The sequence below is a fragment of the Podarcis cretensis genome (genome assembly GCF_951804945.1).
Source record: "Podarcis cretensis genome assembly, chromosome: 3".
In the NCBI taxonomy this organism is placed as follows: Eukaryota; Metazoa; Chordata; class Lepidosauria; order Squamata; family Lacertidae; genus Podarcis; species Podarcis cretensis.
This window is the reverse complement of record NC_137172.1, coordinates 47,785,962-47,813,300: the sequence shown is the minus strand read 5'-3', so window position 1 is coordinate 47,813,300 and position 27,339 is coordinate 47,785,962. Positions and strand designations below refer to the sequence as shown.

Here is a 27,339-nt window from a genome sequence, read left to right as displayed (position 1 = left end):
TGTAAGTGCACAAAGCTATAGAGAGGGGGAAAGAAAAGTGCTGCTTTGCTACTGAGCAGTTTCCCCAAGACCAGTTGCTAGCACACTACAGCCTTCTGTGTAAACAGTTCTGATCAAAGAAGATAATTTAACTCTCAACCTATCAATGAAATACATTTATATACTGCTTCATACCAGAACAGTCTATGAGCAGTTTATAAAAAGACAGCAAACACTACACCCCCCACACACACCAGAATGGAAATCTCCTCTCCTTCCATATCCCACACATCCTCCCTAAATCTGCTCTGGAGGGTTCAGACATAGACATAGAATCATAGAGTTGGAAGGGATCCTGAGGATCATCTAGTCCACCCCCTGCAATGCAGGAATATGCAGCTGTCCCATACAGGGATCAAACACTGAAGGAACACCCCAGAACAGGTTTGGGGGGGGGGTGCAAGAGGAGAGCAAGGGAAAGTTCCTCTGCACAGTCAAAAGTTCTTGTGTTAGCGGAACAACATCACTGGCTAACACCCAACAGATCCAAATGGAACAATAAAACCCCAGAAAAGCAAGAACTAAGACGTGCATGGTTTTTCTGGGTGGGTTAAAATTTTTGCCCAAATAAAAACCATGCCAACTTTGCCTAGCCTTGTGATACAAAATTACACTGTAACCATCATAGATGTTTCAGATTTATGAAAGTTGTTATATGAGGTTCCAATCCAATCCACCATCAATTTATACCAGCTGGGCTGCTGTAGCTCAACTGACATCCACAAGCATTTACAATGTAAAGTGTAAGGCCTGACATGACTGAATAGCAGCGCTGCTATAGCTAGAGACTATCTCACCTGCACAAGGGAGGTGTGATGTCAAAGCAAAGCACAACACATGTCTTTTGCTGCTGCACTACCCTGTTTTTTTGTTTTTGTTTTGCACTGGGAGGCTGCCTGGTCTGGTAGCGGGACAACCCCCCCCCCCAAAGATGCCTAGACATTTTGTTTTGCCACCCACAACCTAGGTCCCAGGAGCCACGGGGCTCCTAGTGTTCCCCAGTTTCTAACACTGAGTCCTTCTAGATTCCACCTACTAGATATATTTGGGAGTAGAGGGAAATGAAAACTAAAGTTGCATGCACACGAAAGCTCGTACCAATAACAAACTTAGTTGGTCTCTAAGGTGGTACTGGAAGGATTTTTTTTTTAATTTTGTTTCAACAATATTCTTTGTTAACAGTGTTCTGCTTTAACTACCAAAAAAGATTCTTCTAGTTTAATGAAAATTATTGGCTTTTTAGGAAAGTACTTTGAGTTCCATGATCATGCAAAAGATTAAGAAACAGCAACAAAAACATTTGATACATAATAAATATAAGACAATTTGTCTTCCCGCACCCCCCCCCCAATGTAGCATCTAAAAGAAATATTTTTCAAAATCTTAACTAAAAGGTGTGATTTAGAATACTAAGGGTTATTACCACTACGGTACTTGGTGATCCCAGCCAGCTGAAAGACTCAGCTGGTGAGAAGGAACCCTTCACATTCTAACATGCCAGGAATTGTTTCTGCCAAAGAAATCCCACAAAAAGACACAGATAAAAATATGTGGCTTATGGAGGAAAAACAAATGCTGCTAGACACAGCAACTATACATTTCATTGAAGTCCAATCAGTCTTTGAATAATTTCAAATGAATTTCATGTGGGTTACAATGTGTGTCAAAAACTTCTTTTTGGCACCGTATACACACTTGCCAACAAAACTAAGAATGCAAACTAAGACATGTATAAACATATCATCATCTCCAAAGCATTCAAAGACCTGACATGGTATAACATTTCAGATGACATAAGAGAGACAAGGTGAAACAGGCAACATATCCTCCTGTCATGGCTTAGTAATACATTATGTTTCACACATGCATTCACATTAGGTGTTAACGGGGGGAAAGTCGCTACTCTTTGATTAAGGCTACACAACAGGAATATAATTGGAGATGCACCTCAAAAATGTAATTTTAATATGATGTTATACCAAGGAGTTCATTCTTGCTGCCAATTTAAGTCAGTACAGTATCTGACTCAATGAAATCCCATTTTGTCTGGAAAGATGAACTAAACAGGTGAAATTAGGGGAACCAGAGCAAGCTCATCCCTTACCATCTGCAGCAGGAGTGACTCTCACAAGTTATGCAGAGAGAGGTGACAACTGGAATATGCAGGGGTCTTCCTCACTGCCTGATTCCTGTGGCAATCAAGCCATACAAGGTGTATCTACTAACTGGCCATCTTACAGCTTTGGGGAAGGAAACGATGCCTGAGGCACTCTGAGCACCAGTAAACATATCACTACTAATTAGCATTCATCAAAGTGAGGAATGTCAACCAAAATGTTGCACATGGAACCTCTCTTTCATTCTAGGTAAAAGGTAAAGGTAAAGGTACCCCTGCCCGTACGGGCCAGTCTTGCCAGACTCTGGGGTTGTGCGCCCATCTCACTTAAGAGGCCAGGGGCCAGCGCTGTCCAGAGACACTTCCGGGTCACGTGGCCAGCGTGACATCGCTGCTCTGGCCAGAGCCAGAGCCGCACACGGAAACGCCGTTTACCTTCCCGCTGGTAAGCGGTCCCTATTTATCTACTTGCACCCGGAGGTGCTTTCGAACTGCTAGGTTGGCAGGCGCTGGGACCGAGCAGCGGGAGCGCACCCCGCCACAGGGATTCGAACCGCCGACCTTTCGATCGGCAAGCCCTAGGCGCTGAGGCTTTAACCCACAGCGCCACCTGCGTCCCTTCATTCTAGGTGCTTTGCACTTATTTCCCATGGTGGGAAAACTTGGTCCTCCTAGGACTCCAGGTCCCCTTCTCCCCTTTTTGATGCAGAAAAACCCATCCCACATGTATCTGAACCTGCATGAAAAGTAAACAACTAGAACTCTGGGAAGTATTCAACTTTTTGTGCAAGCTCAAGGATTAGCATGAGCACAAAGGGATTCTCCCCTCTTCTCCGCCTGTGCAGTCTGCAAATCTGCTCTGGAAGGTTGGGGAAACATCCAGAACAGATTTAAGGGGCAAGGCAGAGGACAGTGTTCCGTCCCACAAGCAGAAACTTTTGTGCTGATAGAACATTCACTTTAGCAATATATTGAATACAACCCCCTGTGTTCAGTTGAGCTCAGTCCAGATAGGTTTGCTCTAGTCACCCTCTTACCCTCTTCTCTCCCAGTTCTCGTACTTCAACTCCATCTTTCTTACTGGTGACTATAGTGTGCTTACACAAACAGAATTGTACTGACTTAAATTTGGGGGCTTTAGTATGGAGTATTCTTAACATGATGCAGCTGCAAATACAATATTTATTTATAAATTAATATAAATAAATGTAACGATTATATGCCAATATAAACAAATAAACAACAGGCAGGTTTTTGGCTTAAAATTCTAGTACAGAAAAACACAGAAATGAGTTAATAACTATGCTTGGGCCATTCGCTTAATCCAGGGATCAACAAAGCTTTTCAGCAGGGGGCTGGTCCACTGTCCCTCAGACCTGGGGGGGGGGAAACTATATGGGGGGGGGGAATGAACGAATTCCTATGCCCCACAAATAACCCAGAGATGCATTTTAAATAAAAGCACACATTCTACTCATGTAAAAACATGCTGATTCCTGGACTGCCCATGGGCCGAATTTAGAAGGTGATTGGGCCGGATCTGGCCCCCGGGCCTTAGTTTGCCTACCCATGGCTTAATCACCAAGATGAAGGGGAAAGAGTAAAAGTGAAGCTGAACTTTACTGTGGGGAAAGAGAAAGAACCAGGAACAATAACAACAACAACAAAGGTTAGTAGCTGTCCTCTCTCTTGAGTTCAGAGAAATGTGAAGAACAGAGAAGAGTAGGAAAGCTGAGATGCAGGGGTTACCTGTCCTGGTGAGGAAGGGATGAGAAGGTGTTGCTTATCTCAAATTTACTGAGTTTTCTTTGTGATGGGAGGGGATCCTTCCACAAAAGGGCACAAGGGTAATCACACTTCCTTCATGATTGCTTTATGCGTGTTGTGGGAAATGCTCCCTCTCTCTGATAAGGCTCAGGCTGTGATGGAGTGGTGAATAATGTAGCCCATGAGCCCAACTCACTCACCTTCTTTCATAAAGACACTGGCTGGTGCCTTTGTACAGAGGTTCATTAAAACCAGTGAAATAAAATAACAAACATGGTTTGGAGGCAATTGGCAAGGGTGTAAGAGGTAAGGAATCTAGCTAAAGTCTAAATGAAAGAGGGACAAAAAGGAGCAAGCTTCTGTGATCCATTGAGGCAAGGGGACTAAAAGAATACTAAAAGAGAGATTGGAAAAGACTTTCCAGGAGTGTTCCAAGACAGCTGAACTTGTGTGGCAGCCTCCTGAGTAAGAGACTGGCATGTAGAGGAGCAAGCATCAGTCTGAGTGGGGAAGACTGAATCCAGTGGGGATGACTCATGCCCCCAGCTACAGAAAAAACAACAATGTTAAAATTACAGATAGGTAGCCGTGTTGGTCTGCCATAGTCAAAACAAAATAAAAAAATTCCTTCCAGTAGCACCTTAAATACCAACTAAGTTAGTTCTTGGTATGAGCTTTCGTGTGCATGCACACTTCTTCAGATACACTGAAACAGAAGTCACCAGACCCTTCTATATAGTGAGGTGGGGAGGGGTATTACTCAGAAGGGTGGTGGGATTGGGAGAGTAGAGAACGCTGATCAGATGTTTGAGCAGCTTCTTAGAGAAAGTGCTACATAGTTTCCTTGCATATTGCAGTGTTAAGAGTCGTCAACAGGCTCATCACAGCTATCTGCCAATCACCCAATTCCACCACCCTTCTGAGTAATACCCCTCCCCACCTTCTCACTATATAGAAGGGTCTGGTGACTTCTGTTTCAGTGTATCTGAAGAAGTGTACATGCACACGAAAGCTCATACCAAGAACTAACTTAGTTGGTCTTTAAGGTGCTACTGGAAGGAATTTTTTTATTTTGTTTTAACAATGTTAAAAGATGCTTTCAGAGAGGGTCCAGTCAGGTACCTGAGTAACTTTCATGACAAAGACAAGGGTAGAGAATTCCTGGGACATCCTGAGTGTAATTAATTCAATGTCATGCCACAAGGAAGAAATCCAAGCCACAGGATGTTTCTGCCCATTCAAACTGTTTTCAGCAAAATAATCTTGCTTTGCCGATAAAAGAGGTCAAGCTTGAAAGTCTTTAGAAAATGCACACAGGCTTCTTTTTTCACTTCATTAACACAGACTATGAGTAATGTGCCTTTGTCCTTGTATAAGGGTATGGGGTTTGGGTTTCTTCTGAAAGTCAACAAGATTATTTTATTTGGGTTAGAGTGGGGTATGCTATCAATATGCTAGTGAGTAGCATGTGTTTTGATTATCACCAACATATATGCTAGAGCTTTCCCTGTCCACCTCTGTAAGCCTCCTTTACTTCATCTTGGAGAGTTCTAGTTGAACCAAGAATCTCAGCAACAGGCTCCCTGGACTCCCTGCACAACCTCTTGTGGTCTTTGTTCAAAAAAATATAGGAGCAGAGCCCAAAGAGGTGACTGTTGCTATCTAAACTTGGATTAGTGTACTCCTGGTCCTGGATGGTCCCTGGCCACTATTAGTTGTTATGCGAAGCTCTACTGTGGCTTCAGGTGGGTAAAGAAGGTTGGGTGGAGATAGCCTTCTTGGATTCTCAATTAACTCAAATTGGCATTTATTTTGTTGCCATTAACTTTATGCAAAGGGAGGGAGGATTCCAACAAAGCCGGCCACTTCTAAGTTCTTTCCCCACACAACCGCAATTGTGCTCCTGGACCTCTCCCTCCCTTTGTCCTCCTTGCTCCAAGGTCCATAGCAAGAGCAAGGGAAGTTGCCAGCATGAACTAATTGTGGATTGCATAATCCTATCTATATGCTGAGTAGACTTTAGTGTGATCAAAACAAATTACGAAGATACAACAGAAATAATTCTAGACTAAGAACTTCACATTACCATTTCTAACAAAAAACAAGCATGTAACAATAAATATCTACAAAAGTTACTGTTTACTTCAATACAACTTCTACGTCCGTGTATTCTAAAAATTGGTTAAGAAGCAAGAGAAGGTCATTCATAACCAAATGTATTCACACACATGGTTTCTTTCCCTAAAGCAGGCATGTCCAAAGTCTGTTTCGGGGGCCTAATCTGGCCTGCTGGTTGGTTTAATCTGGCTCCTAAAAAAGCTCAACAACTTCAACTAAAAAAAGTTAAACTTTGGTCGGCCTTCATGGCCCTTCACTTCATCAAATCTGGTTTGGACACCACTGCATGGGTGCTTATTCCTCTGCAGCATGGGAAGCAGCTTAAAATAGGACCATCAGTATCACTGCATTTTGTACTACCGTTTTCAGCAGTTTTGCCAAAAAAAATTGCAACGCTTAACATTTATGAAATAATATATAATTACTGCTATGTATTACACACGTGTTATTCTATGTGCTAGAATAACAAAATCATGAGTATAAAATAAATTCAAGCAAATGAAAAAGTATGAATTACAAAACTGTGGTTTATTACTTCACATGTGTATACAGTGGTACCTAGGGTTAAGAACTTAATTCGTTCCAGAGGTCTGTTCTTAACCTGAAACTGTTCTTAACCTGAAGCACCACTTTAGCTAATGGGGCCTGCTGCTGCTGCCACGCCGCTGGAGCACGATTTCTGTTCTCATCCTGAAGCAAAGTTCTTAACCCAAGGTAATATTTCTGGGTTAACGGAGTCTGTAACCTGAAGCGTATGTAACCTGAGGTACCACTGTACTCACGCACAATTCAGAATATGGTCCTTTTTTGAACAAATGAGTATTTTAACCATATGTTCTCAGGACATGATTCAATACAGTTAAAAATATAAAACAATTCCAACAAGGAGCAGGCAAAAACACAATACATCTGTAAAAAAAATGCAGTAATTAAAAAAACCCATGGACATGCCTAATGACCTTTTTCTACTTTAAAAAACAGCACAAATATTATACTTTCCTGTCCCCTAACTCTTTTTGCCTTGGCCAGCACAAATGGTTGGGTTGTGGATGTAGTGTTGACTGCTCCACTCCTAAAGCCCTGCTGTTGTCAGTCAGTTTAGGGTTACAGCCTAACTCAGTAGCAATCGACACACTGCATCAAGTGTAGGCTTCACAAAGGGAACAACTCAGATATCAAAATGTAGCATAGGACTATATAATTGTCAGAGAGTGATAACTGTGTACAACCAACAAACACCTAGCAGCCTAAGAGAAACAACAGCAACGATAAAAAAGGTAATGAGTGGATGAAGAACGGTCTTCTGAAAACCTGTTATGGGTACCCTGCCAAAGGATTCCAGATACAGTACAAACAACAATGAGAAATCTGCTGTTGTACCCAGGGCTGCAAGTGCAAGGAACCCTACAAAAAGTAAGCAAGGGAGGGTGGCTTAGAGGACGTTGTGCCATACCATGAGTCAGCTGCCTCAGGCAGCAAATTCTGAGGTGTGGAAAGTGGTTAGAAATGTGTGCCATGTGAGCGCACCAATGAAGTAAGACAACCCGGCTTCCAATGCAGGTAAGCCAAAGAAACAGCTGAAAGCCAAAGATAAGGAGAACAGCAGCAATACCTTGAGGAACACTCCCTTTCATCAAGACTCTTGGAGAAAAGGGGGTGTTCCCCCAGAGTAGCTGCTTTGCCACTAGTCTCCTCCCACCCCATGGGGCATGGATGAGGAGGCATCAGTAGCACATCTTGCTTGAGGCGCCCAAAGGATTCAGGCCAGCCCTGCTCAAATGAGTATTCCTGCACACTCTCCTGTCCTGTTCCCCAGAAGGGAGATAGGTATGCAAAAATCAAATATTCATGGACACACATTGTTTCTCCTTCCACTATTGTGTACTTGCTTAACAAATGAAACTCAACAGATTGTTAAAGGTAAAGGACCTGTGGACGGTTAAGTCCAGTCAAAGGCGACTATGGGGTGCAGTGCTCATCTCACTTCAGGCTGAGGGAGCCATTTGTCCACAGACAGCTTTCCAGGTCATGTGGCCAGCATGACTAAACTGCTTCTGGCACAAGGGAACATCGTGACAGAGGCCAGAGCACATGGAAATGCCATTTACCTTCCCTCCACAGCTGTACCTATTTCTCTACTTGCACTAGTATGCTTTCGAACTGCTAGGTTGGCATAAGCTGGGACAGAGCAACAGGAGCTCACTCGGTCACACGGATTCAAACCGCTGACCTTCTGATTGGCAAGCCCAATAGGCTCAGTGGTTTAAACCACAGTGTATCACTCAAACAAGGGATAAAAAATGTGACACATGTGCTGAAGGAGAGCCAACCAACCCACTCTTTCACACTGTGCCAGGGAACACTGTGGGGAGCCCAACTGGTGAACACTTCCATCTACTACTACTTCTAGCTAAACACTAATGGCTCCTTTTCTTTGCAGGGTAAGAGATATAGCATGTGGAACAGAACAGACAAACTGAATCGAGTTCATTACAATTCGCTAGACTATATAGGTGAGTTAATTACTACATTATCTCCTTCAATGGGTAAACGGCCTAAGTAGACAGGTGGACTAATCAGGTATATGGAAATAGCTCCATGTCATGAAAATAACTCACAGCTACTGCCAGCATGGTGAATGTGCTATTATTGTGGAAACTAGCACTGCCAAGACACCTTGGGGCATGGGTATACCTGCAGTTACCTGAGAAAGTCTAATGGGCTATTCATCAGTCACTGTAACTGGCTACCACACCTGCCTCCTCTTGTATGTGAAGCCTGCACTTTTTCATAGGGCAATAGCTTCCCCATATGGTCCCTTCTTCAGGTTTCTATGGCTGATATTCCTCAGGGTGATGCACACAGGGTGGGGAAATGAAAGGAGCATGAAATTGACTGGGCTCTTGGGAGACTCCAAAGAACTCACTGTGTATCTCTCTTTCCTCTACTGCTGTAGTTGTATGGTTATGGTGTTGTGCTTTGGAGAAGGAGGCCTAGGTTGTAGGAATGCTGCCTGATACTTTTTTCAATTCCTTCACAAAGGCATCAATCAAAATATGTTGGAGATAGTGTCCTCAGCACTGTCTATGTAGGATTACTGGTATCACACTGGGACTCAGATCCTTCTGATGGGTCTATGGCTGATGTGTTACATAGAGAGGCTTATTGATCACTGAGATTAAGAGTTGTCTGTTGTGACTGAAATGGTAGTAGTTACTCAACACAAAGCCACCAAGCCCCACCCCATGTTCCACTCAAGAAAAAAGTTTAGCACATGGTTATAGTTCAATGCAGATGTAATGATGGCTCCCTACAAACAGAAAACCAGTCTAAGGCATGCTTATAAGACCTACTTGCCGACTTTGGAGCAAATACAGCCCTCTCTTCTTGTACATGCCTCAACAATCATTTAGCACATCTGTATCACTATTAGCCATGGCCATGATAACTAGGATTCTCTAAACCAGAATTTGTTTGTAACCCTTGCTCTATATCAAAGTTGATTAGCCTTAACTATGGTTGTCACCAGCTGATGAATCTAAACCATGTTTAGAGCAAACAAAGGAGGGAAGGGAGGAATTCACTCCAGAAAGATAAGGGAAGAAGGAGAATATGCACACATTTCTGAAGCTGGCTCATGGCTTGGTAAATCTGCATTGGATCCAAATTGCTTTCCTTGAAATAAACTGAACTTGGAAGTGTCCACCCTTGGTTAGAACATGTCCATAGATATTTGCTTCTATTACTGATTTACAGCAGATGTGGGAAAACTTTGGCAATCCAAATGTTCTTGAGCTGCAACTCCCATTGGCCAAGCTTGCTGGGGCTGCTGGGAGTTGTAGTTCAGCAACAACTAGAGTGCCAAAGATTCCCCAAACCTGATATGGGAGGGTGCAGATGAAATAAATATGTTGATAATAAGCTATGGAAATTGAATTCCCCCCCCCAAAAAAGTATTTTGCTTCAAACGTACAGTATCACTGTAATAAAGTGCCCCATAGTTCTTAAATCTCACAGCTCTCCATTGGCGGCGGGGGGCACACACACACACACACACACACACACACACAGTAAATGAACAGTTTTAATCATCCTGTTTGTAAAAATGGTATATGCAGTTATCAAGCAACATTTAGGATTATTACAACTGATGCAAGTTTATTCACTTTAGGCCTACATGAATTTATTGTTTTGTGTGCTATGGTTCCTGCTCAGGGCCACTGGAGTGTCTAGCCTCTGTACAATATAGAATGGCTCTCCAATAATCTGCCAATATGCTGGCATTCTATTTAGCCTAACAATCAGCTTTCTAGGGCCTTTCAGAGGTTTGGCTTTCCAACTTTCCCAAGCTACACTCCTGCTCCCACAGCTCCCTCATGTACCACCCTTCAACTCCTTTCAACTTCCCAAAGCATTCTGAGAAACTGCACCAGACATTTCCAGCTTCCAGAACAAATCAAAAGTAACATGGAGATGGGCCAGCTGCTGTGAAGCCACAGCTGTCTTCAACAGAATAGAGGAGCAGGCTTGCTTTATCATCAGTAATTATGTCTGAGTGGGTCCAGGAACAAATTCTCATGGGTTCCCTCCTTACACAGGTGTTTCCTATATAAAAACCTCCATGGAAGAATAGATAGTAAGCACATTATTTATCTAACTCCCAGTCCCTCCCCCTTGATCTTGGCTCTTAATATTTATTTTATTTGAATGCATTTCTAAACCACTTAATATTTCAAAAATCTCTAAGCAGTGCACACTATGTAGTACATAAAAACAATATCCATTAAAACTAAAATACAACCAAAAACCAATAAAACAGTATAAAAACATACAAAAGCAAGCAAAACGGATATTTGTGCGTTCTCAGCACCCCGTATATCACACACAAGAACTAACAAACAATCCCATTATTTCCTCCCATATCTTGCTTGCTAACACACCTACCCAACATTTTTACCATTTGTAGCTAAGCAGCTGGGAGAAGCTGCAAGATGCGACACCATTAAACATTTCATCTTGATTCTACTAGCTGGGACATATCATGAAAGACTAAACAGTTTCAAACAAGGAAAGTACATAAAACAATGTCTTTTTCTTCCTCTGCCCTATTAAAAACCTATATATTAATTAAATTTATTCCCCATTCTTCCTCACAAAAGATCCCAAGACGACAAACATGGCAGTATTATTATTTTTAGGTTTATTACCATCCCTTCATGAGAAGCTTCCAGACTGGGTTACAGCAGTATAAAAGACAGCATTAAAACACTTTAAAATGCTTGAAATATGAAGGAATAAATACATTGTTCCACAAAAACGTGACAGAATGACACACAAACTGAATCCCCATAGTGTCTCAAGTGTGTGCATCGCTTAACCCCTGCAAGCATCTGCCATGTTCACTGCATTACTTGCGAACTTAAAATACTATGGATGCTATCAAGCTAGGCAGTTCACTCAAGTTCTTAATGAGCTTTAGCTGCACAGTTGAAACGGGATTATTAGAGTTGTACAAATTGGTCTTCCTGTAAATTTATATAGTGGTAATATTACTATACTGCTAGAGATTTCAGTCGAGCAGAACTGTCCCCTACTAAAATTTCTATACCATTGTAATCTTTGCACCACTTGTCCCTCCCTTGTTCTATTAAATGACTGTAGCCTAGCTTTCCACCTTGTTCAGTTCTTCCTCTGAAAAGGAAAAAAAAAAATCTGTCTACTATGAAAAGGAAAGAAGGTATGTACTAGAACTTATCTCTCAGAAGTATTTGCTTCACTATGGGCCACTAATATAAAGCCCATAAAAGTTCTCTTCACTGCATAAACTTTGTTAGTTAATTTATATTCTGCTTTCCTACCCAGAGATGCTCAAGGCACCTAATACAGTAGACTAAAACCTTACAGCAGAACCAGTTTACATTAGAATACCCAAAAGCCACAATTACATCATATATTTGTTGTAAACTACTATTTTTAAAAAAATGAATAGCAATATATATTTTAATAAATAAATAAAGTCAGATTTTGCTACACCTAATCTTATAAGAAGGAACAGCAATAGTGGATATTATCAGCCCAAGTGGCCAGTGGATAATTCTTGCAACTGGTCCATCAGACCCTTTCTTTTCCCATGATTGACCTTACAGAGAGGAGTTCCTTTTCCTCCTCCTCACTAGGAGTGTTTATTACTCAACATTAATGCACCTAATGTTAGAAACTCAGATATATAACCTAGGCACCAAATGGCTTCGTAAACCATTGTAATCCCCAAAATAGAATGTCTAGTTGCCATTTTGGGGCAGGAAGGCTCTAAAGCAGGGGTCAGCAAACTTTTTCAGCAGGGGGCTAGTCCACTCTCCCTCAGACCTTGTGGGGGGGGGCAAACTATATATATATATTTTTTGGGGGAATGAACGAATTCCTTTGCCCCACAAATCACCCAGAGATTCATTTTAAATAAAAGCACACATTCTACCCATGTAAAAACATGCTGATTACCAGACCATCCACGGGCTGGATTTAGAAGGAGATTGGGCTGGATCCGGTCCCCGGGCCTTAGTTTGCCTACCCATGCTCTAAAGTCTTATTTTTCAAATGGTGGACTGACGGTGATTGATTCTCCTTTAAACATCTGGCTAGTTCAGACGACAACTTTGAGCTAGATAAAGAGCTTTGAGAACTTAAAGAAGAAATGTCACTTGATCCAGGGACAGTCCACCTATATTTTGGCCTATTCTGACCTCTTTTTTTAATGGTGACTGCTCCTGCTCAGGCTACAGAAAAAGCAATTTGATTACAAAAATTCATTCCAATTGAACAGATAAAATGTAACTGATATAATTCCATAGGATGTGTTTGAAAACAGTCCAAATGCAATGACCCCCAGGTGGTGGAGATGTCAGGTACTATCCTGGCACCCAGGCTATTGCAAGCAGATCTTAGGTTTGTCCCAGGAAAGTAATCATCTTGCAAAAGGGCTCCTTCCTTTTCCCTTTGTGGAAGGATCAAATTTAAATTAATCCATATTGTGTTGCTGTATGACTAGAAGTACTCCTATTAAATGTGCTTTTCTCCTCCCGATGATATTAATATTTTGCTGCTTTTAGCTGTAAGTTGTTTCAAGAACTTTTCAGTGTGATTGGATGAATTCTTCATTAGATAAGGGTATTTTGGAAACAATGTGAATACTTGTTTCTTGTGTGTATTTTATATTTGCAAATTCTCCCAGAATATTTTTTTCAGCTCCCTATTAAACATGCCATGTAGTATACCTGTTAACTGGGAGAATTTGAAAATTCTTTTAATTACTTGTGATTAGCAAATTATCTGGTTTATGAAACAGGAGTATCTAAATTTGTGCTACTAACTGAAGGTATGGGTGAAAGCTCTTGAAATTTTACACTTCTTTTGAAGTGTAATTTGTTACAGGCACTTAACGGGTATGAGGGTTTATCTGAATGGAATAATCTGATGTGAGGGGCGGGGGGTGGAAGAAATACATAACTGGATGACAAGTGCAAGATGGGCGAGAGGAAACCTGTTTCAATCATTACAGACAATTTAAACTGTGCAAAGGCATGTGCCAAGGCTGTTACTTACATATTACATATTGGACCTCCAGTAGTTTAACAGACCAAATGACAGAATCTGAAGTTGTGTAGATAGCATAAGCACTGCCAACAATATGGTCACATAAAACATTTACAATAACAAAAAATTGAAACTAGACATTGCTTTGAACAATTTAGGGATATACAAGTCTAACTATTGTAGTTATGCTTTAAAATAATCTACTAGTTTTTAAATTAGTATAACACAGAATTAAGTTAGCTTCCAAACACTATGGAGCGAAACAATACAAACTTAAAGCTTTTGCAGATGACCTAGTTTTGACCCTGCAGGAGCCAGAATCTAGTACGAAAAGAGTATTACAATTGATTCAAGATTTTGGTCGGGTGGCGGGATTTAAACTAAATAAACAGAAAACTAAGGTGCTGGGGAAAAATTTGACAGATACAGAGTCGGAACGGTTTCAGAGAGAAACAGAACTAACTTTGGTTAAAAAAGTAAAATACCTAGGGGTAAATATAACAGCAAAGAATCTGAGTCTATTTAAGGATAATTATGAAAAATGCTGGTCTGAAATTAAAAGAGACTTGGATAGTTGGACAAAATTGAAGCTTTCCTTGTTAGGCCGTATTGCTGCTGTTAAGATGAATGTATTGCCAAGAATGTTGTTTTTGTTCCAAACATTGCAGATTGTGGACAAGACGGAGTGTTTCCGGAAGTGGCAGAGAGATATTTCTAAATTTGTCTGGCAGGGCAAAAAGCCCAGAATTAAGTTTAAGATACTAACTGACGCAAAAGAAAGAGGGGGCTTCGCCCTGCCAGACTTAAAGCTGTATTATGAAGCCGCAGCTTTCTGCTGGCTAAAAGACTGGCTACTTCTCGAAGACACTGATGTACTGGATCTGGAAGGTTTTAACAACGCTTTTGGTTGGCATGCATGCTTATGGTATGACAAGGTTAAGATCAATAAGGTCTTTAAGAACCATATTGTCAGGAAAGCAGTATTTAATGTCTGGACAAAATACAAAGACTTATTGGAAAACAAAACTCCGAGGTGGCTTTCACCTCTGGAAGCCAAGGCCCGAAAAAGACCCAATATGGAGGCCAAATGGCCAAAATATTGGGAAATATTAGAAAAAGATGGAGATAATTGGAAATTGCAGAGTTTGGAGAAAATGAAGGATAAAGTGCGAGACTGGTTACATTACGCTCAGATTAAAGAAGTTTTTAAAAATGATAAAAAGGTAGGGTTCCAGGTGGAGAAATCGAAGTTGGAAACAGAATTGTTAGAACCAAAGACTAAGGTATTATCAAGAATGTATAACTTGCTGTTAAAATGGAATACACAAGATGAAATGGTTAAATCGGTTATGATAAAATGGGCTCAGGACATTGGGTATAATATTATGTTTGAGGACTGGGAAAGGTTGTGGACCACTGGGCTGAACTTCACTGCATGTAATGCTCTGAAGGAAAATGTAATGAAAATGATATACAGATGGTACATGACCCCAGTTAAACTCGCCAAAATATACTATTTGTCTGATAATAAATGTTGGAAATGTAAAGAACATGAAGGTACATTCTTTCACCTCTGGTGGACTTGCCCTAGAGTGAAGGCCTTCTGGGAAATGATATATAATGAGTTGAAAAATGTATTTAAGTATACCTTCACTAAGAAACCAGAGGCCTTCCTTCTGGGTATTGTCGGCCAGAAGGTGTTAAAGAAGGACTGAACATTTTTTATGTACGCAACAACGGCAGCAAGGATACTTATCGCTAAGAGCTGGAAAACTCAAGATCTACCCACGCTGGAAGAGTGGCAGATGCAGCTGATGGACTATATGCAACTGGCCGAGATGACTGGTAGAATCCGAGACCTGGGAGAGGAGAGGATTGAGGAGGACTGGAGGAAATTTAAGATTTATCTACAAAAATATTGTAATTTGGTTGAATGTTAAGAAGGATGCTAGATCATAAATAATGGCCCACCACTGAATTAGATCTGATTTTGACGATAAGCGAGATTAAGGAAAATATAAATTTATTGGAGAATTGTTAGATTTTATTTAAATGAGCGGAGATAAGATTGTAAACAAGTGGGTAATTTGCTTGGAAAAATTTTTCTTTTCTGTAACGATGTAAGTGCGAGCGGGAGACGCGGGGGAGTCCAAAGAAGTGATGAAACTATGTTATAATATAAGTAATGTTGTTTATTTATGCATTTTTATTCCAAAACTTTAATAAATATGTATTAAGAAAAAAAAATTTTTTCTCTAGGGTTAAAAAAATACCCCTAGAAACTGTGAATTATTCTATTTAATTGAAACTTAATTGAAATACAGTGTCCTGTGATTAACATTAGAGAAGATGGAGTATATTTCCCTTACAACATATTTTATCTGAAATATTACTATGTATCTTAGATAAAACAAAAGTTATTTGAATCCAGGATGTTCACATGTGATATGATTCTACCTTTTTGTGCATGTATGTTTATCATATGAGAACTAAGTGGCCCTGGTAGATACAAAATCTTGATAAACTGTACTATCTTAGGTGGAGATTAAAGAGGAAACTGCAAGGTAAGTTATTTTTGAATACCTACAGACACTGCACTTCCTGGCTAAAGCAAATCATGCAAGGCAGTTAACCAAACATGAAATCTTTGTAGAAAAGTTATATAACCTGAAAAGCTGTTACATTCTTTCTACAACAAGACAATCACTATTTATGTGTGCACGCTCCAGCAAGTGTTTAAATTCATTTGGGATATGAATATGCTAGCAAGAATCCCATGATGTACCGACAATGGGTATAGAAAAGCTGGAAAATGAGTAAGTAGTGCATAAGGTGCTCTGAGAATGGTAAAATCAGTTAATTTTATATTATCAGTATTATTATTATTTCTCATTATTGGATTGAATTTTAGTTGCTTTTTCACAAAAGTAACCCAAAGTAACTTAAAAACCTGGTACATTCATTAAAATGAAGCAAAGTAAGAACCACTATACATACATAAGAGACGCCATAAATACCTGAACCACTCTAGACTAAGGGCTAACAACCTGGATAATAGGAAATGTTTTTGCCTGGCACCTAAAAATAGATAGTGATGGTACCAGGCATGCCTCCATTGATAAGAGCATTCCACAAGTGCGGAGCCACCACTGAAAAGGCCTGTTCTCATTCCCCCACCCTCTACTCCTTTCTCAGAGAGGACACATTGAAAAGGGACTCAGAGGACAAACACAGGGTCTGGGTTAGTTCATGCTTTTTAAAAAACTGATCTGAACAATTATTTACAAATTAACTTAATCATACAAATTCAAGAAAAAAGAATAATCTTCCGATGTTATTCTTCTTCGGCGGGGGGCAGGGTAACTCTACTATTTTATTAACATACAGATGTTTAAGACCATATCAAATGTGAAGTATGATACTTTCAAGCATGTATTAGTATCTCTACTTTTTTCTTTGGGCCTAGCCACTTATCATGCCCAATCAGTCTAATACAACCCTGGTGACAGGGTTTTGGCATTATTGCTTTTAAAGAAAAGCATGGGTGAACCCTGCTTAGATATTTTCTGTTTCTGGAACTGTATAGCCTAGATTTAGAAGCCAGGCCAATGCATAAAGGACAGTTACAGATAGGTAGCCGTGTTGGTCTGCCATAGTCAAAACAAAATAAAAAAAATTCCTTCCAGTAGCACCTTAAAGACCAACTAAGTTAGTTCTTGGTATGAGCTTTCGTGTGCATGCACACTTCTTCAGATACCAAGCTCATACCAAGCTCATACCAAGAACTAACTTAGTTGGTCTTTAAGGTCTTTAAGGTGCTACTGGAAGGAATTTTTTTATTTTGTTTTGCATAAAGGACAGACACTGTAGCAGCTAGCTTTGGTCTCCATCTTTGCGAGGAAGAAAGGAACAAACGTTCAAAGAAAAATTGAGTTCCACTTCTCCTAATTGCAATAGTATATAATTTACACTAGACAGCTTCTTCATCATTTTAAGTCATGATTTTAAGTTAACTAGGCACTGTACATGATTTCAATGCACAGGTTCCTGCTCATGATTTAGAGAACGTGAGAAAAGAGGGACATGATTGGAGGGATAAAACCTTGCACTTGTTGAGTAATTTTACACAGAATCAAAAAGAAGAGAAGCTAAACAACAGGGAAAAGAATCACAGGAATAGAATAGATCAAGAGGGAAATTCAAGAGGAACTCTAAACAATTTATTAAAAGAGGGGCAAATATAAGGACTACAAATGCCCCAAGGGAGAGAATTCAGTATATAAAAGGTGACAAAAGAAAGGTTAAAGACAGCAGTTGCCACACCAGAGAGAAGAAACATGTACCAGAGACCACTACTACAACTTAAGTGCACTACTTGCCTACAAGCAAAGTGACTGTTATTTATTATTGCCATCAAAGGATAATGTAATATGTTTCACTGCTGAGAAAACAAGTCCATGTTCTGATAGAGAAAGATCTAATTTACAGAAAGCCATTACAGAGCAAAATCCTAAGACCAACGCCAGCAGTGGGTTTTAAGCTTGTGAGACAATACTGAACAGGTCAAAAGAGAAAACTATAGGATGAACCCATCGTACCTGCAAGCAAAGTACAGAACAGATGGGGAACCTCTGCCACAATGAGGCTGTTTTCCCCCCCAACCATGCCCACCTGCCTGGCATCTGATGCAGCAGGTAAAACTATGGCTGCAAAGGAACTACCAGGAGCCTTAGGATGTGCTCCTGATGGTTCCTCTGCAATAAATGCTTAGATTTAGCACCTTTTAAATCTGACACAAAATTCTAGGCCCACTAATTCTTAGACATGCATGTCAGCCTCTTCTGAGATAACCTGTAGGGTTGATATTTCTTAGGGTGATATTTAATGTTGCACAAGTGGATTTTCCCTACCTCCCTACCCCCACATCCCACCAAATCTGCTCTAAAGTCCTTCAACTCTTCAAAGTAGATTTGGTGGGTTGCAGGTAGAAGAGATGAAGGAAAAGTAGATGTCAGTTTCACTATGAGACAGACACAATTGGATATTACCCAGCAACTTGCAATTTTATTCGTTTTTCAGTATCCCAGACTTGCAAACCTGTGAATTGTTAGGAAAACATTTGCCATATTTTCATAGCAGTAAGTTTAACGCTAACTTATCACTAATAACCGTATACCATTTACTAAACTATACTGCTCAACTGTTAATTAACTGTGAACATGTTAGGGACTAACTTTGAATGAGACCCTTGGGGTGTCCCTTTGTTTCTTCATTAATTGAAGACATTTACTGCCAGAAGTGGGGTTTGAATGGATTACTCCCTATTAGTTCTTTGTTGGTTACTGATGATTTACAGAGTGAGACTGCTAGAATACTGGTCATGCTGGCCTTAGAAGCCAACAAGACTCTGCGGACATTATAGGTCAGGAACCACTCCACTCTCCAGCTCAGAATGGAAGTGGTAGCTCATCTTTGTCATACTGTGCTTCAGAGCCACTTGAAGCACTTCTGAAGTACTGTGTAGCTGCAGAGCTAATCTCTCGCCCGCCTCCCCAGCTACAAGTTTGAGAGGTTGCCAGAGGGGAGAGGAATGTTCAATGGAGTAAGGTAATTTATGGGCCTCTGAAAAGGAAGTTCTCCAGGTTGTTGTTATTACAGGTGGTTATTTAAATGATTGCTTTCCCCCAAGGTTTTTAGTTATTTTTATCTTATGTGTAAGCCACGTTGAGTCCATGTCAGGGGAAAAGGCAGGAGACATGGACTCAAGGCGGCTTACAGACAGGATAAAAATAGCTAAAAACCTAGGGAAAAGCATTAATTTAAAAAAATAAACATTAATAAAATTGAAACTATCTATATGATCTATTTTAAAACGTACAGATAATTACAATAAAAACAGCATGGCACCAGCCTTTTCTTTAAAAGTTATGACCTGGTAATTCTACACACTATTTGGGTTCATAGGAAGCAGTTATATGGTGTATGAATCTGAAATATCTGCATCTAAATTTAAACTTAAAGTTTGTCAGATTTGTTCTGCAAAATCCTTACATGCTTCAGCATGTAACAAGACAGGGCTAGTAAACTGCTAACATTGCACAGGCTGCATTACACATGTATGTTTTCAAACAAAGTAGTCTCACACTATACAAGTATTATTTGTGGTATCCCAATGGAAGCCCTAGTCTGAACTATGCTGGGACAAAATATGTTTCAAGGAACCATGAATATGCAAAATAATTGCATCCATATTCAAATTCAGTTGTTTTTCTCCTAGGGAAAATGACACTTCCAAGAAGAAAGTGTTAGCATATCATTGCCCAAATATAAAGGGAAAATAAGGCACAAAAACATTTTCCTGGTTTTGTATTTTATGACAATCTATCATTTTGTTTAAATTCACAGACAAGATACCTGCAACATCTGTCACTCTGGATTCTCTTGCTAAGTTCCAAACATTACTAAGACATTTTCCCCTTCTGACCAGAAGATAGAAATGATGAGAGCTGGGGTCCAACACTTCCTGAAGGACTGCAGTTTCCCCATCTCTATTTTATTGTATTACACCTCTCTCTCTCTCTATATATATATATATAAACCCACACAACATCAAAACAATGTCTCTTATTTAACTGGGATAAACCCCACATTTTCTTCTAGGTATTTGTCTATTTCTTGTTAGTTTCTTCTGTAGAATAAAAAATCAGAAATACGGTAACAACTTCTCTACTCAACCCTTTAACAATTTGGAATTTTAAAAGAAGTTTAATGACTCACTTTCCTATAAACTAAACTTACTCAGTTGACTCCAGAATTGCCCTCATGGGAGTTCCACTCACACAAGAGGAAGAGGGCAGGGATGCAATTTTCACCAATTCTTCCTCCCCTCTGCAGCCACCTGCAGTGTTAGAAACTCAGATATACAGTGGTACCTCTGGATACGAACGGGATCCGTTCTGGAGCCCCGTTGCATCATGCGTTCTGGAGCCCCGTTGCATCATGAGCAGAACGCAACCCGCGTCTGCGTGTCACGATTCGCCGTGTCTGTGCATGCGTGTGAATTCATTCTGAGCGTCTGCGCAAGTAGCGAAACCCGAAAGTAACCCGTTCCATTACTTCCGGTTTGCCGCGGGACACAACTTGAAAAGATTTAACCTGAAGCAACTTTAACCCAAGGTATGACTGTATAAACTAATCTCCAAATGGCACACCTTAAACCTAGGTTATGGTGCTACAACATTTGTCCAGGCACCTTTTTTTTTTTTTTTTTGGCAATGAAATTTATGTTGTTGTTGTTGTTGTTGTTGTTGTTATTCATTTCTACATCACTCTATGTTTTAAAGAAAAAAAATCTCAAAGCAGGTTCCAACACATTAAAACATCAAATAAAACAATCCAGAATAAAACAAAATCAAGCTTCCAAGAAAATATTTCATATCCTTCTCTAAGTGATATTTTGCTTTCCCCATATTTATTTACCTGCTTAATTTATATAGCTGCCCCACAGCAGAAGTACTCTAGGAAGGCAGAGTGGTATAGTGTGGTACAGTGCGTTGGACTAGGACATGGGAATTCAGGGTTCAAATCCCCACTCAGTCATGAAGCTCACTAGGTGACCTTGGGCCAGCCACTATTTTTTGACCATTTAAGGCAGAATAATTCTAACTGGGGATCCCTTTCCTAATGTACATAAGTCAACAAGGTTCCAGACATTGTCTTGTCTGCCTCTCTAGTACAGAAATCTGCACTTCCAGCAATTTTCTCACCCAAAGTCAGCATGGAGGAAAAGAGTTTTTGTCTACCGTATAGATAACTTGGGGGACTTGGGATCTTTCTGGAAGCTATGCTGCTAATGACCTCTCCTAAATAATCCCAGCATACAGAAGAGAAGCTCACCTCCCTTTCTCCACAAAGGAGGAAGGAAAGGAGTAGTTCCTCTCGCATTCCACTGGATCACTGTACAGTGGTGCCTCGCAAGACGAAATTAATTCGTTCCGCGAGTTGCTTCGTCTTGTGATTTTTTCGTCTTGCGGAGCACGGATTCCCCGGGTATTAACGGCTTTAAGAAAAAGGAAGCAAACCCGCAAGACGTTTTCTTCTTGCGAAGCAAGCCCATAGGGAAATTCGTCTTGCGAAACACCTCGAAAAACGGAAAACCCTTTCGTCTAGCGAGTTTTTCGTCTTGCGAGGCATTCGTCTTGCGGGGCACCACTGTATAAGGTAACAGCAGTCAAGATACTGTTCGTACCATCCACTGAAGTCTACTGCAAGGGCAAACAACTTTCACTTCTATGAGTTCTCTGCAATTGCCACTGGTCTCAAGAAAGCATGTGGTGGTGGCAACCACAAACAGATTTGTGAACTCCTAGTAGCAAACAAACTAAACAAAATTATTTCAAACATTTCTTCATCACAGTGTTTTGCAATTAAAGCAGATCTCTTGGATTATTCTTTGCAAAGCAACAGACCTTATAAAATAGCACACAATAGCTTTGTGTAAGTATTTTGTTTCTGTTATTGCATTAGAGTTATGTAAGAAGATGGAAGGGGTGGAGAGAAAAAAATAGGGCAATGGCAGGTTAGATAGGTTATGAAAGTAGCATTTCTTTAAAGAAATGCTTGTTTACATACCCTAACAATCAGTTCTAGAGATAAACATCCCATAAGTATTTCCTTCCTTCCTGCTTTAACTTACTTGTAGTGCATGTACTCTTAAAAGCATTCCTATTCTAATCCTGTGTTTGCTTCTACACAGTTGGCAAGAAAAGTAAAACATTACTACATTCTTAACTAGGTTACAGCACATTGTCTGCAAGAACAATTGAGCTCTCAACCAATGCATGATAGTACTACAGTATTTGTCTTCAGGCTGTTTGTGTAGAAACACCACCACAAATGGCTGATATTCCTTCATAGTATTATATTACAAAAAGACAGCACTGAAAACAATTACAGCCTCTCTTATTCATTACATCAGTGATTTGCATTGTGGCAGAGGTCATTTTTTATAATAATAAAAAATAATAATTGAGCAGGGAGTTGGTAAAGAGAAGGAGTGTATATATAAACTAAATGTTAGCATACACTCATCACAAGCAGGATTAAAGATATTTCACACAACCTGTGCCACATAGCCAGTGTATACACCTTTAATGACTAAATTTTAAGACAAGAGCAACAGCACATTTCCATTTGTCCTTAGTACTTTATGTTTTATTTTTATGTGTCTATTATGTGTCTTTCAGATATAAAAAAGAAAGCAGCAATAACAACAGGATCAAGAGCATAAAGCATTCATCAATTCATTCACTGTGCTATCCATCAGATTTGCAGATTATCCAAAGTTGTTTTCTACTACTACTACTACTACAAAAAAATTTGTACCCCGCCCATCTGACTGGGTTGCCCCAGCTACTCTCAACAGAATATACGAGAACACAACAAAAGATCACACATTAAAAGCTTCCTGATACAGCTGACTCATATGTCAGTAGCAGATCACATCCATGTCCCATGTTAGTAACCAATTTTTATTTTATTTTTAAAATTTATAGACTGATTGTCTATATATGGATCTAGATTAATTATCTGATTGGTGGCTTTATCTCTCTCTATGATGACTGCAACCCAGAATGTCTGAATGAATATACACTGCCACCAGATATGAAAAAATGTTCCCATCGCCACACATCCTCTTCCACATGCCAGACATATGAAATTTCCTAACATTTTCTAAAAGAAGATGGGGCACAAGTGGTTATCAATAGACATTTATGGAGGAATCAGAAACCCAACAATCCATTTATACTGTATTAGTTTTTATACTGGAAAGCTGCATATACTGAACCAAACCTTATAAAAATTTGACTCAAAGACTGAAGACTGCTGCTTCTATCAAATGCCTCCTATAGTGGAATATATGTTGCAAGCACTGCCTCTGATATTAGATAGTTAATATATTCATCAATAAGAGTTGTTCTATTGAAGTACACTTATAATTTAGCATGAGTGGCTATTTGTGAAGTCGAGGGAAATGTGTAATAATTCCCATCATACATACTGTGAAGGCCAAAGGAAATATATAATAATTCCCATAACAAATAAATTACTACAGTTTTTCATGCTGTCCACTGGCATACTGTGCTAATCAATATGTAGTTATTAAGAGCACTATGTGATTAAAATGGGGTAAGATATATTTAACACATATTTGCACATCCACTGTTTCAGGATTTTCAGTTGATCACAAACCTATAATATATGAGTTTTGATACCATGCATTCATTCACACAAAGGGACTAATTGTCTTGGAATTCATACAGATGCTCCTAGGGAGTATCAATAAATCTTAATAATAAAGGCAACTTACTAAGCCATAAACAGGAATGTGAAACTATATTTTTACCTACTTTATGATACCTAGATTCAAGCGTGTTCAACTCAAATTATATTTATCATCAGGTTGCCAATAAGGGCTGCAGCACTTGTGCAACTTCAAGCAATAGCAAAACAGCAAGCTGGGAACAGAAATGGGAGTTTCCAGACTGATACCCTTGAACATGAACCAAAAAAGACAACACTGCCTCCTTCACTTAAGGGAACAGCCAGTAGCCCCATCAGTCAGAGCTTGTGGCATTTGTTCTAAAAATAATTTCAGTTCCTCAGAAGTACCTCTGTAGAGCTCTATCACACAATTAAAATTTTCACTGCTTACTTTTATCCACTGAAGCACTACCTTTGACATCACTTTACAGATCACATTCATTCTAGTAAAACATTGAATTAACAGAAGCAGAAAAACAACCACCCTTGCTTACTGACCTATTATTCTAGTTAGTGTTACCCTTACAGTAGTAAAGGTATACTATAAAACATTCTTTAAACATGATATAAAGGGAAACAATGAGTTCTTTTCTAAAAGTTTAGAGCTGAAATTTTAAACAATATGCTAGCCATTTGCAAAAAGGCAGACAGTTAAATTGTGACACAGTGAAACAGAAGAAAAGGTACTAGAGGGTATATACCACAGAGCCTGGCAACTTCTTCCACAGTACAGGGCAAAAAGGAGATGAGTCACAACGCTAAACATGCTACGGGGTGAGCTCCTGACTAGCCAGCTCTTTATTTTTCCTTCTGTGCACATGTATCTCAACTATTAATCAAAGCTCTGACATGCAACAGAATGAGGTCTGAAGCAGGATATGCAGAATTCAATGCTGCCACAGCATACTGAATGAACAAACTATTCTCTCTCTTATACTACAGCTGTCAGCGACCAAAGCCATACGGCAGCTAGTCCTCTCGATGGAGTGGCAAAAGTTTGCAGCTTTTTGTTTTAGCCAAACTATGCTTTCACAAAAGGGCAGAAGTTACTTCAACCTCTTAAGAAACTCATATGAGAATCAGGGAGGAAGCAAAGTGGGCATTTTCCAAAAAGTAGGTTTCGGTCATGATTTTTTTAAATAACATCTGAACCTCTTTATAACAGAGTGATCTATTTTATTTCAACTCTTTCAAACCAATCCTATGAACATTTATTTGGGATTAAGCTCTGCTGAACACAGTGAAACACAGTGAGTAAACATATAAATTCCAGACAAGTTTTTAGATGCTAAAAGCATTGGCCAATACAGAGACAGTAAGCATGTACAGAATCAGGCTGTGCCAAGATTGATATGACCAAAACTATAATGTTATGGTACTAAAATGCTAAATGCCTGACTATATCCATTCTGAAGTATGAAATACACTGTAACTTTCATTTTACACACATATCCTAAGAAACTGAAAAAAAGCACTCAGCACTTTCGAAAGTGTTTATATTTAACACCGACAGGGTTTTAAGTTGTTACAGAGTGAAGACTGCACTACATTTCTTACATTTTCAACAATATGTGAACTGCATAGTTCCATACTTCAGAACTCCATGGCTTGCTATAATCACAATATCTGATCATGAATCTTTCATCTGACATAAGACTTGCATATATAAAGAAGAATGAGTGCTGCATATTTTTAAAACAAATAGTCTTTAGATGAAAAAAACTATTCTTTCACTTTCATTATCAAAAGAAATCTTAATGTAAAAAAACAGATTTGGAATCAACTCACCAATTCTCTGAAAAACAACTATTTTATCAAGAGAAGACAGCCATGGAGCTTATTTCCAATTTAAATTGTATGAAACATTTGATTTTAAGTTAGTGTTTCTGGCACTGCTGATGTAGCTTTCCACATCCCTCAAGAAAGGCCTTATTCAACAGAGGAAGTAGCTTACAATATTTAATAACAAATATGGTAGATAGTACTTATTATTCAAGTACTGTGCAATATTCCATTTTCAGTTATTCAGTAAGTGCCTCTAACAGGTTTGTAAAGCCTTGAAAGCCAGATTTGGCCTTTGATAAGGGGCTTGTTCTGGATGTTTAGATAATATGCTACACCAGGTTCTGTGTTCGTGGACAGAACAGATTTAAAATAAGGAACACATTATTAATATTTTTTCCATCACATTCTCTTTAAGACACTGACCACCAGCTGTCAGCGCCTTTCAGTTAACGGGCACATGTCATGCAAACACTTACTGCATCCAACAGTGAAATGCTGTTTTAAATTTCTTTCTGCATCTTGCAGCAATTTTTTTGCTGCAGCTATTCCCTCCCAAACATACCCCTTCAAGCAGCCCACAAATATCAATTCAACGGGGCTGGTACGATAAAAGTAAACTGAATCTATTGTTTAACCCCAACTGATTAAATACAACTGCTTAGTGGAGCTTCCCGCCCCACTTCATACTTTCCGATGGAGAGCAAATGCCCCCTATTCCTCCACCAAACTACCAAGGGCTGGCCCAGGCAGACATGTCCTCAATCCCCACGGAAAGGGTGTTGCAGAAAAACTCCAGCATACCAGATTTATATTATGCTCCCAGCACAGTTCACGGAGGGTTTACCAAAACCGAACCAACCCACATTAGCCGGAGGGCAGAAAACAGCCTGCAGTCGAGGTCTGGAATCGGCTCCAGTCCTCGCACCGAGGCAGACATAACCCTCCGCCGCTTCCTCACCCCCCGCCCGCCCCATTAGTGCTTTTACCTTCATGATGAACTCAGGCTGCAGTAGAAAAACCCGAAAGAGGTTGAGCTGCCGAGGCTGGACCTGAAATTTAAAACAAAGCACTAAGCCACCGCACCACCCCTTTTCCGCGGTCCGCGAGGGAAGCATTTCTGCACGAGCTTCTCCCCCCCCCCCCATACTCCCCCTCCCTCACCCCCTGCCTCTCCTATTCCCTCTACGCAGGCCCCTCTTTTCTCCACCGCCACAAACCACGACCTCGCCGCTCCAGCTCCCGCTTCCTCTCGGAGCCTCACACACGGCGGCTCGGCTTCCCCCTCACTCGCTGCCTTTGACGCCATTTCTGTCAGAGGAGAAACTTGCCACAACAACAACCGCTTCTTAACCCCCCCGTCCCTCCTCCTCTACGTCCGCTCCCCCTCTCCGGGTACCGCCTGAGGGGGGACGAGCCCTTCGCCTTCGGCTCTCTGGGAGCGGCTCCTAGACCCCTAGCAGTCTCCCCCCCCCCACAAACAAAAAAGTGGGGAGGGGGTGCCGCTGAATAAGGGAGACGAGAGAGGCAGGTTGCGGGGTGTCCAGCCAGGACGGAGAGGCGCTTTCTCGTCCATGCAGACACACACACACTCTCACTCTCAC

The 27,339-nt window shown here is 40.2% G+C and overlaps 1 protein-coding gene across 5 annotated transcripts in view; it reads right to left on the bottom strand.

Annotated features, from left to right (window-relative positions):
• Positions 1-27,339, bottom strand: part of ARID4B (AT-rich interaction domain 4B) — an 84,163-nt gene that overhangs the window by 55,945 nt on the left and 879 nt on the right. For 3 of the 5 annotated variants that reach the window (XM_079971804.1, XM_079971802.1, XM_079971803.1), the window contains exon 2: positions 26,725-26,787. In XM_079971804.1, the coding sequence (XP_079827930.1) occupies positions 26,725-26,730 (6 nt within the window). In that variant the 5' untranslated portion in view covers positions 26,731-26,787. Of the gene's footprint in view, positions 1-26,724; positions 26,788-26,955; positions 27,058-27,339 lie in introns of those variants that run through there. The other 2 variants (XM_079971805.1, XM_079971806.1) reach the window with 2 other exon arrangements.